The following is a 21,236-nucleotide window of genomic DNA, read 5'->3' as shown; positions in this document are numbered from 1 at the left end:
GGGTCCTCTGCTTTCCTCCCATCACTGAATGTGTGCCATATGTTAGTCCCAAAATTACATAAGTGAATGTTAAGCCCCCATTTCTCTCTTAAGCTGCAAATTTATTAGTCAAAAACAAGAAAGAGGAAAACCTGCTTCTGGCTTGAAAAATCATTAAAATAAAATAGATAAATTCTTATTAAATTGAAAATTATTTTTCAGAAGATGAATTGCGATTAACGTTCCCAGTTCGAGATGGAGTGGTTTTACCTCCATTCCGACTGGAACATAATCTGGCTGTGAGTAACCACGCATTTCACCTCAGGGACTCAGTTTATCAGACATTAATGTGGAGGTAAGGTACAAGTAGAAGTAATGATTGAGTTACTGCGTAAACCCATATTAAATCAATATGTTAACTTTCTATTGTAATATTTGATATCTTTCTATTGTTCGTTAACTATGATAGTGATCATTGGCTGCTTATAAAATGATCATTTATTTCTTTCAAATACATTGTGAATTATTAGAGCATGAATATGTTGGTTTAATTAATAATCAATACTTTATTCTGCTACGTAAATGATTTGTTAAATTGTTTAATTGTTAAACTAACATTAATGTTATAATTAATAGTTGCTCAGTTAATGCATCACAAATTATTTCTCAAAGAAAATTATCTTTTTTATCTTCAGATCTGATTTAGAGTTACAATTAAAATGTTTTCATCATGAAGATCGTCAAATGAGCACTAATTGGCCAGCATCCGTCACTGTTAGTGTCAACGCCACACCCCTTATAATCGAACGTGGGGAAAATAAATCGTCTCATAAACCTCTGTATCTTAAAGAAGTTTGTGCTCCAGGCAGAAATACCATTCAAATCACCGTCACTGCTTGCTGTTGTGTAAGTTTTCTTATTAAATCCTCGTCTATTCTCGTATCATGTGACATTTAATACGGCTTGATCATACTGAACTAAATCAAGATGACCTTTAATGTTTTGTTACATGATTAAAATTTCAACCTCAAGTCATCAAATATAGATTCCACTTGTGGAGAATTGATTGTCTTCGGCTTTTTTTTCTTTTCGGGTAAAACTATGTTCTAATATAAAACATCAATATTCTATCTTTTCAGTCTCATTTATTTGTTTTACAATTGGTCCATCGACCGAGTATCAGATCTGTTTTACAAGGCTTGTTACGGAAACGATTATTGCCAGCAGAACATTGTATCACCAAAAGTAAGAACACTACCTTTTTTTTTTTTCAACGTATGTTTTGTGTTCGTCATTATTATTTATAGATTACTTGATTTATATATTGATGAATTAATGTTTCCTTTGTTTCACGTAAATATCTGTCAAACTAATTGCTTCATGAGAAGAGTTTATTTTCTCTTTTTCTTTTTTTGTAAGATAGTTGTGTAGAATTTGAAATCCTAATTAAAAAATTCCTGTTCCTTTTATCTGAATGATAATGAGTTTATCATTATTTTATTGAATTTTCTACAGATGTTGTCAATAAAAAGCATATGATAAGTGCACTGAATAATGTGTATTTGTGAACCATATACTGGGACCTGTAGGATTGCTATTCAGGATATAGAAATGAGTCGACATGTTTCCCTGGCTCCTCACAGTATAGTTTTTATATATAGATATGGATCTTGCTATAAAGTGAGCGTAGTCATTGCACCTGAAGATTATAACAAAGCACTAGTACATTTATCATAGCATTCAATGCCATATCTGTATTTAAATTTTTAAACATTTCTTATAGCTCTATGTATTGATGTTATGTTGTAGTCAAAAGAAATTTTACACAAGTGCCAACAAGTAATTCTATGAATGGCGGAGGTGAAGATGGTGTGGAGCAAACGGCTATAAAAGTGTCTCTAAAATGTCCAATAACATATCGACGTATAACGTTACCAGCTAGAGGACATGATTGTAAACACATACAGGTAAATGTTCTAAGTTTAATTGTGATTCTGTGAGAGAATCCCATAAAAACAAACACACAAAATGAGAACTTACTACCAAATCAATTAAATGGTGTTTGCACTGTGCTATACTCCTTTTGAATGAAATAGTAAATATATTCTGAAATTTGCTGTTTTTCAGTGTTTTGATCTGGAATCGTATCTCCAGCTCAACTGTGAAAGAGGTACATGGCGCTGTCCAGTTTGCAAGTAAGTTTTATATCTAATTTTCATATTAATAATTTTTTTATTACAATAATATTAAAATATTAAATCTTTAAAGTGATATAAAATAAACAATAGTCAACATCCCCAAGAACATAAACTTATAGATTTCAACTCCTCCTTTCACTTTTAATATTGACATATATTCCCACATGTTATGTATGGAAGGGCATTTATAAATACAAGAATTATTGTAAGTAAAATGTATATTTGTTTGTATTTATAGTAAAACAGCATTACTGGAAGGGTTAGAAATCGATCAGTATATCTGGGGTATTCTCAGTAATCTGAATAATACAGAGTTTGAAGAAATAACGATGGATCAGTCAGCAAGTTGGAAACCTGTTCCTATCAAATCTATAATAAAAGAAGAGGAGAGTGGTAAGTTCCAGTTTGAGAAAAAAAAACCTACATGATTAATTCATTAGAAACGACCCAAATATCGGTGCAAAAATAGAAAGATCTTTGATGATGGACAAGGTGCAGCGAGTTGGCTATAATTTAAATCTCAATGGATGATCCATTATTAAATTCAGTCGTAAAGTACTTGGATGTGAAATTGATTCTATAATTGCATGATTCACTCTTTTGACTGAGAATGTGTTGAACTAGATGTGTTATTTTTACCTTTTTTCAGCAAATGATCAGTGTGCTAACAGGTGGCTGAAGGCAATGTCACCGTCAAGTACACAAATGCCAACTATGAACTCCTGGGATATGGGCCCTCAGGCATCCCCCTACAACCTCCAACCTAACTCAAATGGTAAGTTATTTATTATCTATTTGAATTCTTTTATGTGTTTTAATTTCGAGTCTTGGTTTGATTCCCACCAGTGGGAGTACACATTCAGGTAGTAAAATGCCGATCAAGTTTAATAAATGATCATCGCATCAGATAGGCGACATGTGTCTCTTGCCTGGAACTGTTAATGAATTCAGTGACAGTTTTTGCTATGTCTTAACGATTTTTTTTCACGAATTGTCATTCAGAATAATCAAAAATAACAACTTTTTACTGGTTGAACGTCTTAATTTTCGATTTCATCTTTTTAGGAGATCCCATGGGTCAACAATTACGGCATCCAGATCAATCAATTCCTAATGGTGGTCACATGATTCCAAACTGTCCATCACCACAAATTATGACAAATGGCAGCCATCCTCTGAGTCATCCATCACAGGGTAACAATAATCTTCATCTCCCTCCAGCAGGGGAGTGCCAGTCATTACCAGATTTAAACTTTGACCCATCCTCAATAATAGACAGCAATGGGCAAACAGAAAATTTAGTAAGTACCTACCTTGATTTACTTTAATATAAGCATGGCTATTGATATTAAGCTATATTCAAATATACACATTTAATACATGTATGTTTGGCATAACCTGAGCAAAAGTACTTTGGTTTATAACAACTTTGACAATTTATTATTTCGATTCATTAATAGTCTTGATTGACCAAATAAGTTGTTTTGTTTGATTGTCCTAGACACAAAAGGAATACATTCCCTAGTAATTCAAACTTAAAAGGAATATGTAGGCATCAATCTTCTTTTCAAGTAGCTATAGATCAATTCATTGTTGTCATCTATAAACTAGTTGAATGTTGTAAACCTCCACATTTCTCCAAAATAACATTTGAAAACTATAATTCTTAAATTAATTTGTTTACTGTGATATTTTGTTTGAGAGAGCATTCGTTGAAAAAATGCAAGTACCATGTTAAGTATGATAGATGGCTGATAATGACACCAGATTATTCTCAGATAGACTTAAGTGTGATTTGAAAATCGGGAAGTTTGAGAGTCGAGCATGCAAAATAATCCATTTCGTAATTATGAGAGATTTACATATTTTTTTTTTTTTTTTTTTTTGCAGCTTCTACCTGAAAATCTTGGAGATCCTTTAGAACTATTATCATATTTAGGGCCACCAGACGGCTCCAGTGATTCGACCAATCAAAATAACAATGCAAATGGAACAAACGGAAATAATAATAACAGTAATAATAATAGTAACAATAATAATAGTGACGATCTCTTAGCGTTGTTTGAATCTTGAAATGCTTTTAAACTGTGATTTATGGACCAGGTGTGATCAGTACTGGCGTTACACATTATATATGACTCATTTTAATTCTATTAAAGTGTGTAGACAAAAGACTACAGGATCTTTCATAGAAACCATTTTAAAAAGTTATGACAGCGCCAGCTTTTTACATTGGAATCATGCAGAAGCGTTATCCAGCAAACCATTTCTAATGCAATATTGTATTTTAAAAGTGTCAATATGCAGATGTTCGTTTATAAACATCACAAGTGAAGTCAAATAAAGGAGGTGTGTGAAAAAAAATAGCGAAATATTCGCGCAACGGTGAATTGAATCCAGGTATGGCTAACAACTGAAGGGAACAAAATTTAAAATAAAAACGGAGAGTTCTAGTTCAGTTAGTAAATAAAATAAACATACAAAACAATGAAAACAGGAGGTGATGTGCTCAAGTGCAAACTGTATCATGTTGTTTATTATTATTATTATTTTGAAAAAGAAGACTTATGTACATAAAAAGACTGGTAAATAAAGAATACAGCAGCACTATATAAAAAAAGACAAGTGTGTTACTGACAGCAAGTCATGTATCTTATTATTATTACTATTATAACACCAGTCTACATGTGATTGAAGTATTCACTTTTTGATTTTATAACATATAAATATATTATATATTATCTTGGTCATTATTTGATCATATCAAAGGACTAGAGTGTTTTATATAGAGGCAGCAAAAATGTCATAAAATTGCAGTTTCAGAAATGTCTGGAATTGCATTCATTCAACAACATCCATGGGACAATAAAGCAAGTTGGCTCAGTGCTATTTTTGATGAGGTTGCAATACGTTATAAGAAGCAGACCATAGGTCACAGATTGTTATATAAATGTTTCTGTTATATTTTGTGATCTGAAAAAGTGCAAGAACCATTTGCAATTATATTTTTAAAAGATTTAGGCAATATTATATAAAAGTATCAAGCTTTTGTTAAAGGCTTGAGTAACTTATACGCAGGGCAGTGTTAGTGACTATAAAAAGAATTAGTTAACAAGAACATAGTGCTGTGAGTATTTGACATGTAGACAGTTAAAAATACATGAATTATTTTTAAAACCACAAATACAGAATATCAACAACTTGTGATTATTTTCTGAACAATTATTTCAATCAACATTTTTGATCAAAAAGTGTTTTTGAAGAGCAATGAAATTTGAGGTTTTATAACATTTATTATTCTGTACAGTAGTACTATATTTATTTTTTTAATATTATTTCCCCCCATTATGTTAGGAATAAATATTGGCATACACTGGTCAAATTGTAAATACCTCTTCAATTATTTTTCGAATTTCTATTATATTTTTATCCTTTAAATTAATAGATTGACATTTTATCATGAAGTGAAAAGTCGGACTTTTTAAACAAAAAAGATTTTGGTTTAGTTAAATTTTTATGAATATTGGAAAGCAATCCTAAAGAAAGATATTAATTTTTGTATAGCTCTTATCAATTGCCGTGTGTTGCCATTATTGAACCATACATATTTAACAAAGATTATAAGAATTTGTTCTATACGTTATTTAAGAAAAGCTCATTTTACAAATGTACATAGTTTATTGTGTTGTCTGAGGCAAAATGTGACATTAGTGTCCTTAAGACTACTATTATTATCATAGTATAGATTATCTGTAAATAGAGTTCATTTAAAAATTCAAACATGTCCGTGGCTAATAGATAATACACAATTTAACCTAAAATGACCAATTGAACACCCCATGTTGTGAAAGTGTCAAAAAGCCAAAGTATAAAATTCAAATTTGAACAGACCAAAACCATAACTTGAACCAAAAATCAACATTTTAATTAAAATCATTTCTGTCACATTGAAACAATTTCAAAACCATTTTCATTCTGTACAAGATCGGTCACATTTCATAACAAGTTGTTCAATTGGCTAGTTGCTACTTTCACAACCATTCATCCACCAATCTGAGCCTGGTTGATGGATGTTCCAGCAAAGAACCATGGCTTTCGCAATATATAGTTATCACAGTGCTCAGTTTTGATACTAGTATAACCATGAATATGACCATAAAGCAATAAATATATGGCGTAATTGGATTTTGTTTAATATCGATGGTTATTTCGAACAAAAAAAGATGGCGGACATATTAATACTGAGCATGATACTAGTATTTTGACCACCACTTCAAATAGTGAGGTTGGTTGTGAATTAAATAGTCCTGTATTTATTATTCAATGTACAGTTTTTACATCATTATTTTATCCATTCAAACAACCTCACCACACTTCTCCCCTTATTCTTCCTTCCCCCTCCCTCCTTCCTCCTCTACTCTCTTCAATTCCAGTATTGTGTGTTACCCCCACTCCCCCATCCTCCTTGCCTTTTGTCCAAAACTAATTTATTTTCTTGTACATGCTTATGATATAAATATCTGTATTTGTGGCGACAACAAAATATAAATGTTAGTGATAAATTTAGCCAAAGATAATTCCTTGAATTGTTTTTTTTTTCAATTTTCATGAAAGGATTACAGTACCTCAGTCTAATCTTTGAATGAATTCTTCAAGTCACACAATTAAAGATATTTTTGATCTCAAAATCTCACCAATTATGTGCATTATCGTTGAACGAATTTATTCAAAGTATTCTCTCAAAATACATGTGAACCCCTCTCCTTTATATGACGACAAACAAAGCTTTAGATGGGTTTCAGAACCAAAAATGTTTCCTTCAAGATGTATGACTTTCATGTGATTAAAATTGGTTAAAATACTTACTATCTTATACAACTATTTCAATTGTTAATTTGTGCAATCCATTACTTGGATTATATAAGTTATAAAAAAATGGTCTTTGGCACCAAAATATGTACTTTAGTCCCTTTCATGTGATCATTATTTAATCCAATAAATGATAAAAACTGTTTTAAATGTGTTGGTTGTTTAAATTTATGATATTTGCAGAGTATTTCTGCATTGGCTGGTTTGGAAAAATAAATAAAACAGCAAGTTTCTGCTGGATAGAATGATAGGCACCAGGGGAGTTGTATGGGTGACTGACAATCACAAGTGACAAATGTCCAAGATTAGGCCATTTCATTTGCCCAGTTGGTGCAAAAAAGTAGGACCTTAAATCCCAATTCATTTCATTTTGCAGACTTGTGGGTAATGGTTATAAGATACATTTGCCAGGGTGGCATAAATTAATTTTGAAATGTGTTCATATAATACATTAAAGAAAACTGTTGGTAGTATTTTGAATTGCATATTTTTCTTTGTTCAGTGCCAAGGATTCGAGGGGAGTAAAAAAAAATATCGCCCAGGTTATTTGATTTTCATAGCTAGAATCTGGTGCTTGTAAATAAAAATCTCTAAGGAATGTTTGTAATTACGTTTTATCTAGGCACAATGCATACGAATCATGTACCGTTATTTACGTGATGAGAATCGTTTTCTGACTATCATAAGAAATAATTTAAGATAGTGTCCAGTTCAAATAGAAGTAGAAAGTTATGATTTTTGCTGGCAGTTTGCCGCAGCTAGACGACCAAACGCATAGTTTGTTTACGTGGTCGACATACCATCCTTTGTTATTGAGACAATCTTAGATGGAGGTCATTATACGTTCTAGAAGACGAAACTAACAAAAGCAATAACTAAAAGAAGGCAGGTTATTTTATAAATTGTATAAGTGGGGCATAGGTGTCGTACCATGCTTATAGCTATTGTCAATAGTAAGATGTGTTGCTAACACTCGGGTGAGATGCATCTTGTAACTTTTCCTCCATCGCTCCGCAAAAGAATCTCAACTTAATCTCTCGACACACTCTCTCTTTTCACCATATTTGATTTACAGTGAATAAACAAAACACAACTCCTTCTAAGCTACAGTTAAACAATCACGACGGAAATGTCCAAATTTCGGCGAAATAACCTTTGCGGTACCTTCATCTAAACAGTCCTTGTCGAGGTCACTAAGTACGTTTTGTGTCCTTATCGGATGCAAAAACCGTATTGAAGAAAGATATTTCGAATTTTATCTTTTATGTGATTAAACAGATGTGGGGTCATCGTGGCTTTGTAAAGGTATTTAACCCTGATTCCCAAGTTTTGGGGTTAAATCATAAAATATCCTATTAGTTTTATTTTACACCCATTCCGTAAACTTGTTAAATTCTAACCGTTTTAATTTAACCACGACTGGATTAAATGTCACATATTTTTGACGTAAGACAGACTTTAATCAAGCTTTTGTTTTTGTTTTTTTTTATCAGAAGACTTGTTTACAGTGTCCCATCTATTCTTAAAGATACGCACACTTGAGTCTAATAGGGTGATCTGTTCGGGTCACTTATTTTGACCTAAATGTATATTTTTAATGGCTGGGAAAAATTAAACTGAATTATCCAATAAGCCCACGATGAATCAAACAAGTTAAGTATCACATACCGTCAACCACGACTGCGTTGGCCGAGAAAGTTCATCGGGATTTTCCGATGGTGTATGACCGAGGGCGTGGTAAGGGACAACATAGTCGTTCGGATGGGACAAATAACCGAGATTCCGTGTATACGTTGGCAGTTGGAATTAGATATAAGAGTAGGCCGTAGCGCCGCTGTCCGGGCAAAATTTCCCCCATAGCACACAGTATGGCGTATGGCCGTCTTCATTATCCCAGTCGGAGAAGAACATAGGTCTTTAAACCCCATTTCATTTACCGCCAACCGCGGACCCTAACGTTGCTATCTTCTTAATGCGTGCATTACTCACACTGTATACTAGGTAAAACAACCTCATGTCCATTGTAGACTATTGAAAACGTTTGCCTTGAAATATCTCGAAAGAGATAATGATGATTTTGGTTAACAAATATATTTTTCCTGATAATTTGGATGTGTTTTCCAGTCGATGATTACATTTTGTTCATTGTGACTGTTGAGAAACACGTATTAAATAATGCTGGTTTAACAGTATACAAGATTTTAAAAAACAAAACAAGTGAGAATATTCAGGGAACGTTTAATGTAAGTTTGACATCATGTACATGTATAAATATTTGAATTGAACTAGAAACGACACACTTATTGAATAAATAATACTCTATTTTATAGGAATTTAATACTTTCAAATGTCACTGAATGTAAATAAATATCTGTAAATTTATTCTAATACCCGTCCTTGACTTACAACAGCGTACAGCAAATCAGAGTAAACGAAATCTATCGCCCACGCTTATATGTAGGTAAAGAAATTAGTTTTGTTACATCATCCAAACAGATTACGAATCTTTCGTCACGTAGCCATGATTTAAGGCCAATCTGTTCTTTATACTAGAACAGCAGTGGAAACCATTCCAGTTGTTTAATTAATTATATAATATATGGTATTACGTTTATTCCTACAGTGATATTCTTTCTTACTACGTTTTTATTAATGCAAATAGTTGCATGATTAAGCCTATAGACCGTGATAATATAATTAAGTATTTTCCGCTGTATCCGCCCACGTTGAAATGTTGTGTAGGGCTTGTCGCCGCCTCAGAACGTCTGTCAGTTGTAAACAATCGATATCACCTGATCTATAATTACGTAATTGAGACGCATAAACCTATTAATGTTCATCACCCAATAACACATTCTATAGTAGATATCGCTTGTGTGGTAACTTTCTTACTGAGCAATATCTCCTTGGATATATCACTTTACATAAAATGAAATCTATGCCAAAGAATTATATTTATTTATTTGTGCGTGTAAGAAATGGTTAGGCGATAAAAAAAATCTTCTATTCGTCTTTTTTGATATCAAAAAATATCAACACAAGTCTATAATGTAAAAAAGAACGGGCTTGTCGAGTTCATTTTTTACAGAATAAAAATGTTACTCACAGATCTACAACTCGACCATTAGCTGCTTTGGGCATATGTTTCGTTGCCTGGCAGACTGTCCTTTTGAGGTACAATACTCTGTATATACAGCTGTTACTGATGCTCGGTGTAGACCAGGGCGTCGTGGTGGGGTGGTTGCTGCAAGGGGTGCAAGATTTTGTAACGGCTCTCCAGTGGGGTTCGAAGACCAAGAAGCGCTAAACCAATCAATTACAATTAATCTGTGACTCAGGAGCGTTGTAACTATACTTAAACGTGTCCAAGCGGCGAGACCACACGAAGTTTTTTGCACGAGACACCTTCTCTGCCAACAGCGGGGTCGAGCCCCGGACCACCTCTCTTTACTCACCAAATCCCCGAGAAAAATTTGAAGTTTTTAGCACATTTTTCTCTATAAATTGCTTAAATTCAGTCCCCATCTGACAAATCACACATTGCACCTTCACAGCCCTTTGATATTTTAGCGATTTTGAACCCGTTTTACTGTTCAAATTGCATACAATTCCATCAATCGCTATTTTTTTTAGCAGATGCACCGAAATTCTATTGGGTTTATTTATCAGCAAGGGCGGCGAAGATGCCTATAAATTTTATTGCCCATAGAATGATAAATATTTGGTTCCTTATGGAGCTTTCCAAGGGACACCCAAGCCTCGAAATATGAGTTCAAATAGAATTTCTTGGGGTCCCTTATGATAAACAAACCCAATATCTATAAATTTTTAAGACTGCTTTTATACGGAAGCTGAAACTAATAAATATTCTGATTTAATATGCATATTTAACCATTTTTATGATGAAATTCTGATTAATGACAACAACTTATTCTGATTGACATAACCTTATTATTACCACTTAAAAAATTTGATCATCCGATTCGTTCTACTAGCTATCCTTTTTTACATAGCAACATAGCGGTGGACATTTCTCAGGCGATCAGCGAAGTTACGAGAAAGATCAATTCAAGAAGTTTGTATGGTCAAGAGTTATCGATTTTACAACGTTCGTTTATGTATGTTATTGCGTTTTAAAGGAGAGTAATAATTAAATCTGCGTAGGTAGGTTATGTTTCTTTTCTTATTTCTGAATATAACAATTACGCATATATAGCGTCCAGAAAACATTAAACGTCGTAACTATAATTACGCGTTATTTTCAACATAATTATAAGCTTTAATTTATCGGATCAGTTGACACTTTATACCGTATACATGCAGAACGCTCACATAGGATAAATTTCAGTTTGATTTGGACACAGCTTACCAAATATTCTTACGCCGTAGGGCGAAAGTTAATTTTACCCCCCCCCCCTCCCCCTCTTTTGCATGGCGATTTTTGTTGACTTTTTGGTGTAGATCGAAGAAAAGGGTTTGAAAATACATTTTCTGCCAGGTTTTAATGAATAATATTATGATTTTGAAGCGGAAGGGTCGGAGAGTTGAGAGATTGGTTAAGTTGAAATGTTGGGCAGAAAATTGCATGGTTAGTGGTCTTCAAGTTTTCAACAGTGAACCTCGTGCGTCCTTTTGAGCAAGAGGTTGCCACATGTTGCTCCATCTGTGGTAGAAAGCGTTCTCCAACGAAAATTTGGGAAATAGTTAGAGCCGGTCTAAGAGACGAGAATTAACATTAAAGTCAATATGGAAATCATTGCAGATCTGTGCCATTTACTGCCAATAATTTTAATCGAAAAAGAAAACTGGGTGTAATTATGAAACATTCATTACTAGGAATCCAGCCGTTTATTGCTCACGGGATCACGTCTATTCTCTGTCGATGACGGGTATCGCGGTTTCACTCGGTACCCTGTTCGGGTCGCTTCCTTGTCCATCAGATTCGAGTGATAAAGAATCCGTTATATAGTATCTTTTTTGTTCCTTGTTTTCATATGGAACTCATTTTATGGATTGATATATCATGTTGCTTTGCTCCCATTTTCATTGTCTGAACCCTGCTAAAGAGTGCAAACCAAACTGTTCCTTATTCGAATTTTCCTTCTTATTTCATCGAGAAGAGAGAGAGAGAGAGAGAGAGAGAGAGAAATGGGGTTTAACGTCCAATCGACACAAACTAGGTCATTTCGGGACTAACACATGGTTCAATTTGATTTCAATAATTCGCTTGCGCGTAGGGGTCTTTAGCAGTGGGAGGAAACCGGAGGATCCGGAGAAAACCCACGAGGTTGGACAGGCGACCCTACTCCATGTCACGTACAACCGGGGAATCGAAACCCCACCAGTTGACTCAATGACAGACCTTATGATACAGCGCGCACTTGGTAACCATTTGTTTATCCAACATTTCATCGAGAAAAATACTCATTTAAAAACCTAAAGTACTTGGTTGCGCTGTTCAAAACCTAATTTTTCAAAGTTTTGAAATTTTAAACAAAACATCGTTCAGGCGATTCAAGTAGTTTTATATTTATTAAAACCCCAAAGAACAGATAAGTAAATTGGTCTCGCATAATTATAATTTACTTTTTCTTACTAAATGCCATTATTAGGTCTTTTGAGTACTGCATTACCATTTTACTTACAAAATTATCAATGTCACCTTTTTGTTAACGTCTAGTCGTACGGATGGGACGAAAACCTGGTGTCTATCCGTCTAAAATATTCAGATATGACCTGTAGTTAAAATTATGTCCGAGCAAAATTTCCGTTAAAGCTCACTGAAAGGCGTTTGTATGTCCGTCTTCATTAGCTCAGTTGGTTCAGAAAAGTAGGACGTTAAACCCTATTGCATTATGCAATTCTGCGTCAACATCATTTTACTAGAAAAATATGTACGGTTTTATTTTCTCTTAGAAATAGTGTTTCTGTCGAGCAAAATTATCCCATTTAATATACTATTCAAAAAAAGTAGGGGATATTTGATTTTGGGGGCATAATACTAAAATATGCAAATGACTACGAAAAAAGTCACTATAGAACCTAACAGAAGAAACATTTCCAGTTACATGTGACGCCCAAACGCACCAATAGCTACCGCATGGAATGCAGGTGATGCTTGGGATCATCATGGGGGTCCAACCCAAGATTTGCACGACTCTGACTTTGAATGTTACAGTCATTGTGGCATTGAATTCCAGGGTGGAAACATCAGTTTAATTGTTTTAGTGACCAGAAAACAAATTTTGATATGCGTCGGCTTACCCAAAATGAAAGGTTACGTGCCCTTGGCATGCTACAGATCGGCACAACACAGGCGGTTGTGGCGCGGACGATGAATGTTTCTCAGTCTGTCATAAGCAGGCTATGGTCCAGATACCGTGATACACAATCTGTACAGGACAGACCACGCTCAGGTCGACCAAGGGCGACAACTCAAGCCCAGGATCGATTTATCCGTACCTTGGCCTTGAGAAATCGTGTCATCACAGCAAATCAGATCAGCGCTCGTCTTCAAACAGACACTGGTGTGAGAGTGAGTGGCCAGACGATTCGGAATCGACTGCATAGGGGTCACCTTCGCGCCCGACGTCCTCGCGTGATCCCTTGTTTGAGAGATCATCACATTCAGGCAAGACGTCGTTGGTGTAGGGATCGTCAACACTGGGATAATCGACGCTGGAGCAATGTGATGTTTTCAGATGAGTCAAGGTTCACTGTTGATTTTTTGGACAGACGTAGGAGGGTGTGGCGTCGTCGAAACGAGCGCTTCCAAGACGTTAACGCCATCAGACATGATCGATTTGGGGGTGGTTCTGTTATGGTGTGGGGAGGCATCACTGTTGCTGGAAGAACGGCTTTACATGTTGTTGCAGGGCGTGTTACAGGCCAGTACTACCGGGACAACATCTTGGCAGTCCATGTTGTGCCGTTCGCACGACGTCATGGCCGCCGTTTCATCTTCCAGGATGACAACGCAAGATGTCACAGGGCCAGGATCGTTACAGGTTACCTCCAACAACAGAACATCACCACATTACCTTGGCCAGCACTGAGTCCCGACCTCTCCCCCATCGAGCATGTCTGGGACATGCTTGGAAAGAGGTTACGTCAACGTCAACAACGTCCTGCCAATGTCCAAGAACTTGCTGCTGCGTTGCAACAGGAATGGGACAATCTGGACCAAAATGACCTTAGACGTCTCATTAGGAGTATGCCACGTCGGATCAATGCTTGTTTGGCAAACAGAGGAGGATTTACCCGTTACTGACTTGGTTGTGATGCTGTGGTAACTTTGCTGTTTGACCCCGGGTATCATTTTACCCTTATAATGGTCAGTCTGTGCCTTACTTAGTCTAACGATCATTTGGAATAAATCGATGAATGTGAACTTCATTTCATTTTGTCATTTGTTTCTTCGTCAGTTTCATTAGGTGACTTTAATAACACTTAAAAATCAAATATCCCCTACTTTTTTTGAATAGTATAGTTAACCGGATGTTATGGTGAAATGAAATGAAATGGGGTTTAACGTCCTACTCTTATATCGAATTCCAACTGCCCAAGGGATCTTTTACGTGCACGGGACCTCGGTTGTTCGTCCGACCCGAACGACTAGACATCTGTCCTTGTCAGGCCCTCCGTCCTGCACCACTAACAAGGGAAACCACGTCGAAAAATCACGAGGAACATTCCCGACCAATGCAGGGATCGAACAGCCGACCTCCAAGCTAGCGAGTCAGCGTCTTACCCACTTAGCCACTGTGACCCCAGGATGTTATGGTTGTTGAGATAACATCTGGTTCTTTTAAAGGCAACAGGTCCTTAATTTAGGTCAAAATGGAGTATCTAGTATGATATTCAATTAATATTAGGACATGGTCTATACATGTTAATTTCGGTAGAGTAAGACATGCAGTGTTTACAAATTTCAGTTTTGTTTTTGAAAGAAACCTTCGGCTAGCGAATAGAAACTCCTTTCTGTTCCCAGCATTTGTTCAATGTACAGATATTTAATTTAATCTTCATTAGCACGCGTTTTATGTTGAGCGGCAATATCCCTTTAAAATCGCTATTTTAACTGCGTGATGTTGAACTTCACTTTATATCAAAATACTATCAATCGTTCCTTTTTTCGTCCATTTTTTCTACGGTGGAATTCTTCACCTAACTTGTTTTTCTCGGGAACTTGGTGCAAAATATTACATACATTTCCTCCATATACATCAGTTTTAATGGCTAGATTCTAGGTACGTACTACAAAAAAGGAAATAATTGTGGTAATAATTAATCATTTTAAATCAGACAATAAAAATGACTTTCACTTTGATACGAGGAAGTGAGCAAATAATTAAGGAAGTGTTATAGCCTTAAATCACCCAAACAATACGAAGTAAGAAATTAATAATTTTGTTTTGATGGAATAAACACACCCACCGTTTTTCAAATTTATAGACATTAAAGAATTTGCCAATTAAAGATGTATCAGGAAGAAATCTGGTGAAAACACAATACCATTTAACAATATAATACAGGTGTTTATTTTCGACTGGGAGAGAAATGCAAGGCCGTCTTTGAACAAAGTGGCCATGAACGAATCAGCCAATCCTACATTAAAATGAGAGAATCTCTTTGATATAGGTAAAAAATAACCGTGTCAATTTAACTAAATTTGTGTTGATTTTTGTGAATCAGGTATCTGTTTACTTTTAAAATTGTATGTCCCCTGAGTTTATGAAAGGATGTTTTTATGTTGCAATGTCAACAACCAAAAACGAAACTAAAATTAATAAACAAACTGACTTCCGCTCAATATTTCGAAACCAAAACTGAATCGTATATATTTTGATTCCTCACTAGCATGTCAGATCAACCGATTGAACACTTTATTTTGACCAAAACCAGCATCGTTTAACTGTTCTTTTGCAATGATTGACGATATATCCCAGGGAGTGACGAACAAGGCTGTCAAATATATATTGAATAATTTTCGTTCGTCACGTGGCAAAAATAAGGTGAAATGCGGATATTATATCGCATTTGAAAAGCCATTATACACATGTCTGTACATGTAGAAGAAACGCCCACAAGGACATAAGGAGAAGGATGTAAAACATATTATCAGAAAAAGGAAACAATCTAGGATGTAGCCTACTATCGCTTTATATTGATTGATAGCTATCACGCAGTATTGCTCAATAGTTCTGTCACCTTTACTCAAATGGGAAGGAAATGTTTCAACTAATTTTTATACCACGGTTTTAGTATTTTACCCTCAAGGGGGACTTTACTGCAATCTTTAATTGCCATGGTTTTCTGAAAATGTAGATGATTTCGAAATAATATAGACATACCCCTACCCCTCACAATTACCCCCCGCCCCCCTCAAAAAAGAATAAAACCTTCAAAACAACAATGTGAACAAAAAACAACAACAGACGAAAGTCTTAAAACCTAGACAAGTGCAACCAATAGAGATGATAATCAAAATTTTGTATTTAATAATGCGGAAATTTTTTGGGCGCGTTTGGAAAAAATAATCTTTCAATCAACAACTTAGCTAAAGGACACGGTAATAACGGTGATAAGAAATAAAATGTAAGACAGTAATCAATTCTATGAACGATATTTTGTAATTCTAATGTTCTTGTAATTTCGTGGCTTACGAAATTCTTCCAGGAAGTCAACATGCAAGCATACATCGTATCTAGTACAGTTCTATGATGCAAATCTATAGACATAAACGTTATTATGACGTTTGTCCACTTTTTTCTCCTCCTTTTTAAAAAGGTAATAAATATCAAGTCGTATTGTCTGTATATGTATTTGTGTTAATATATAGTTCATTATAGCCTATATATGTAAGGTAGCGTATTTTATTGATCTCACTACCAACCTCTTTAATCAATACAATACATCGGCCTATAACCAGCTAGTGATCTTTATATTCACGACATGTTGTTATTCAGACCTACTTAAAGTCAATGACACAGCTACATGTAATAAATCACTTGTTCAACTACCTGCTTTGAATCTCTAAGATGTTTATCTCTAATACATATGATTTAATAACAAACTGGCACAGCATTTTATATAACGGTTCTAGCTACTTGTTTGTTTGGTTTTTTTTTAAAGAGAAACATCGCCGAGCTAAATCTATTATTTTTTAAATGATTTAGTCTGAGTCTTAACAACCGACAAGCACAATAAATGAATATAAATGAACAATTTATTTTCTTCATTATATCTCAATTTGGAGCAGACCAGTAGGACGTTAAACCCCATTTCATTTCATTTGATATCTCAACTTGCTGATCAATGTGTGAGTGTATACAACAACTTTATTTGGCGTCCGCTTCCACAGCAACCCATGCGGAACGTGTCTATGCAAGCCAAAATAATTTGTCGTCATTAATGCGTTTTTAATCATACTCTATTGAATATTCCTAGGGGGTTGGGTGGTATAGTGGATTAACGCGTGATTTCGATTCACCATGACAAGGAGTAGGATCTCCTGTCCAATCTCCCACTGCTACAGCCCACTACGCGTAAGCGAATTATTGAAAATAAAAATTGAAGCACATGTTAGTCCCGAAATAACCGGGTCTGTGTCGAGTGGACGTTACCCCACCCCCCTCTCTTGAATATTCATATTACTTTAGAAACAGTTTAGGTTTATTTATCCCTTTATGTTTACTTTAATATTTTAAAGCCCCGCAAAAATTCTTTCCGAGGTATGGAAAATAGTAAACTATATAATATAAACATAAACATAAACATAAAACTAGAACTGCGAAGCAGTAATGACGGGTTTCACCGGTGCCACGTTACCCTTGAACTTATGTCACTTCCGGTACCAATGAAACCGTTAAACAGGTTTCCACATAAGCATTGCACACATGAAATAAAATGGACGCAGAAACAACCAAATCCAGCAATCAATTCATTTGCTACATGTCAGTGATCCTGTCAAAATTACATTACTTCCGGTGATAATGAAATGTTAAATTGGTTTATGAAATCAGAAATAGCATCATCACATGGTGAAAATTTTATGTAAATCCTATAATAATTGCCACCTTTATAGACCAAAAACCTTGAAAAATGACTTGTAGAAAATCGCCTATTTCTCTGCAACCGTACAAGTTAGAAACCATTTTGAGGTATCTGTATGATCGAATGAGTTCATTCTATTTGTTGATTGGAATCAAATATCATAATTTTAAAAACATTACAAATCTGATTCATTTGAATAAAATATCTGTTTTGAAGGCTAAAAATACAGTTTTTGCCAAAATGACGTTACTTCCGGTAATAATGAAAATCTTAAATTACTTGTATGAAATCGTAAATGGCATTATGTATCACACAGTGAAAATTTCATGAAAATCGAATAATAATTGACACTTTTATTGACAAAAAACCTTAAAAAAAGTGACCTGTTGAAAATTGCCTATTTCTCCGCAACTGAACAAGTTAGAAACCATTTTGTGATATCTATATGATCGTAAGGGTTCATTGTATTAGTTGATTTGAATCAAATATCAAAATTTTAAACAAATAACAAATATGACTCATTTGATTAAATTACTGGTTTCGAAGGCTATAAATACAATTTTTGCCCAAATTACGTCATTTCCGGTGATATTGAAAATGTTAAATTGGTTTGACCTAGTTAAAATTGACATTACACATCAAATGGTGTCACTTTTATGAAAATCGAATAATAATTGACTCTTTTACAGGCAAACTAGCGTAAAAAGTGACTCATGCAAAATTGCCCATTTCTCGGCAACTGCGCATATTACAAATTAATTTTCACATACATTCTCTCCGTATAGATTATTGCTACGAGTTTATGAAAGTTACGAAGTAATATTTTAAAATATGAAAACGCTGGATGGGTTGTAAATAGCTTAATTTTACACCTTTTTTCACTTTTTATTCGAAATAGCCCGAAAACGGAATCGAAATTAAAAAAACTGGTCCCAACATTTTGTGCGCCTTTAAAGGGCGCACAATTTCAGTTATACCAGATTTGAAAAAAATAATATTTGCTTTCGAAAAATGGTACCTAACTGTCAAAATTGTAGTTTTTTGTCAATTTACGCCACTTCCGGTGCCGACAGATAACACTATTGATAACAAAAAAAATGACAATTGAGACAACGGAGCATATGAACTTTGTTTTATACAAATCGAACAATAAATAATTAATCTAGGACTGAAAAACTGAATTAGCCAATGGGGGCCAAGGAAAATTACCGAGACAAAAATTTTTTACATTTTTGCCCAAGTAAGAGGACTCGTTATATTTGTGTAAAACACGACTAAAAAATATTCATAAATAAAAAAGTTTTTTGTAAAAATTTAAATTTTCTAAATTTAGCGCCTAATATCTGCGAAGATTTGCCGAAAATCAAAAATCAAAAGTAGCGTAGCTATGTGCCCCGTCTCCAACTATGCCAAAATGCATCGAAAGTTAAAATCCAATGATTATTGTTAAAATTACTGCAATATTTCTAAAAACGATAGCTTCGGCGATTTCGGACATTTCGCATTGTCGCAGAACGTTCAAAATAGCTTTATCATCTAAGTCACACCCACTTTTCCGATAAAACCGAAGAAATCGTAACGATCCGACAATCAGTTGCTGAGATCTACTCAAAACAAAAGAAGAAAAAAACGTCCAACGAATTAATACAGTACAGTACTTACTTACCAACTCAAATCAAAATGGCGTCTTTTCAGGTCCTTATGCGCACGCATCTCGCTATCCATCCAACGCAGGTATGATCTGCAAGGGAAGACAACTCTGCTTGGGAGAACAATACGCACGACCAAAGCGCACTGTATCAATAATATTATGGAATTGGCATCAACAAATTACATGTACGCTCCCCGTGTGAATAAAGACAAACGCGTTAATCTGCCCTTTAAAAATTCCGCATTGATTAATACATAAAACCAATATAATACCACTTTCTTTCATTCTTTCCCCTATTTTGGCCAAATGTGAAAAACGTACTAAACTAAGGCATACATGTACATAATGACTGACGGGTATCAACACCATCAGATAATAACTTTAAGATACCAGACCATAGCCTACAAATGGTTCTGAAGGTTTTTATAAATCTTTCCAACAAATATGGTAAATATCAGCCATTTAAATTGGAGGAAAGAAAAACAAACACAATTTGCAAGAGATGGATAGAGAAGAAAGTTAAACAAGAAAGTTTTTTCATACAATAATATAAAACAGGGAGTAACAATCTGATATGAGCTAATTACCACAGGAACCAACATCTTTTGGTAATCAATTCATTTTATACATTTAGTGATCCTGACGAAATAACATTATATGCAGTGATAATGATAAAGATAAATTAGTTTTTTAAAATCAGAAATGGCAAAGACCCAAAACCTTGAAAAGTGACTTGTAGAAAATCGTCTATTTCTCTACAACCGTACAAGTTAGAAACCATTTTGCGGTATCTGTATGATCATATGTGTTCAATATATTTGTTGAGCGGAATCAAAAATCATAATTGTAAAAACATTACAAATCAGACTCATTTGACCAAAATATCTGTTTTGAAGGCTACAAATACAGTTTTTGCTAAATTGACGTTACTTCCGGTGATAATGAAAATCTGAAATTACTTGTATGAAATCATAATTGGTAAAAGGTATCAAACAGTGAAAATTTTATGAAAATCGAATAATAATTGACAATTGTATGGTCCAAAAACCTTGAAAAGTGACCTGTTCAAAATCGTCTATTTCTCCGCAACTGACCAAGTTAGAAAGGAATTTGTGATATCTATATGATCGTATGGGTTCATTCTATTAGTTGATTGGAATCAAATATCAAAATTTTAAACGAATAACAAATACAACTCATTTGAATAAATTATTTGTTTCGAAGGCTATAAATACGGTTTTTGCCCAAATTACGTAATTTCCGGTGATATTGGTAATGTTGAATTGGTTTGACCTAGTTAAAATTGACATTACGCACCAAATGGTGTAACTTTTATGAAAATCCAGTAATGATTGACTCTTTTACAGGCAAACTAGCGTAAAAAGTGACTCAAGCAAAATTGCCCATTTCTCGGCAACTGCTCATATTACAAACTATTTTTCACATACATTCTCTTCGTATGGGTTATTTCTACAAGTTTATGA

The 21,236-nt window shown here is 34.5% G+C and overlaps 1 protein-coding gene across 10 annotated transcripts in view; it reads left to right on the top strand.

Annotated features, from left to right (window-relative positions):
• Positions 1-7,190, top strand: part of LOC126812303 (zinc finger MIZ domain-containing protein 1) — a 184,840-nt gene extending 177,650 nt beyond the window's left edge. For all 10 annotated transcript variants that reach the window (XM_050538632.1, XM_050538623.1, XM_056099068.1 and 7 more), the window contains 9 exons: positions 202-334; positions 675-885; positions 1,119-1,224; positions 1,789-1,946; positions 2,107-2,174; positions 2,416-2,570; positions 2,827-2,952; positions 3,243-3,478; positions 4,068-7,190. In XM_050538632.1, the coding sequence (XP_050394589.1) occupies positions 202-334; positions 675-885; positions 1,119-1,224; positions 1,789-1,946; positions 2,107-2,174; positions 2,416-2,570; positions 2,827-2,952; positions 3,243-3,478; positions 4,068-4,250 (1,376 nt within the window). In that variant the 3' untranslated portion in view covers positions 4,251-7,190. The remainder of the gene's footprint in view (positions 1-201; positions 335-674; positions 886-1,118; positions 1,225-1,788; positions 1,947-2,106; positions 2,175-2,415; positions 2,571-2,826; positions 2,953-3,242; positions 3,479-4,067) is intronic.
• The last annotated feature ends 14,046 nt before the right edge of the window (positions 7,191-21,236 follow it).

The sequence above is a fragment of the Patella vulgata genome, chromosome 2 (assembly GCF_932274485.2).
Source record: "Patella vulgata chromosome 2, xgPatVulg1.2, whole genome shotgun sequence".
In the NCBI taxonomy this organism is placed as follows: domain Eukaryota; kingdom Metazoa; phylum Mollusca; class Gastropoda; family Patellidae; genus Patella; species Patella vulgata.
This window is presented reverse-complemented; position numbering and strand designations above follow the sequence as displayed.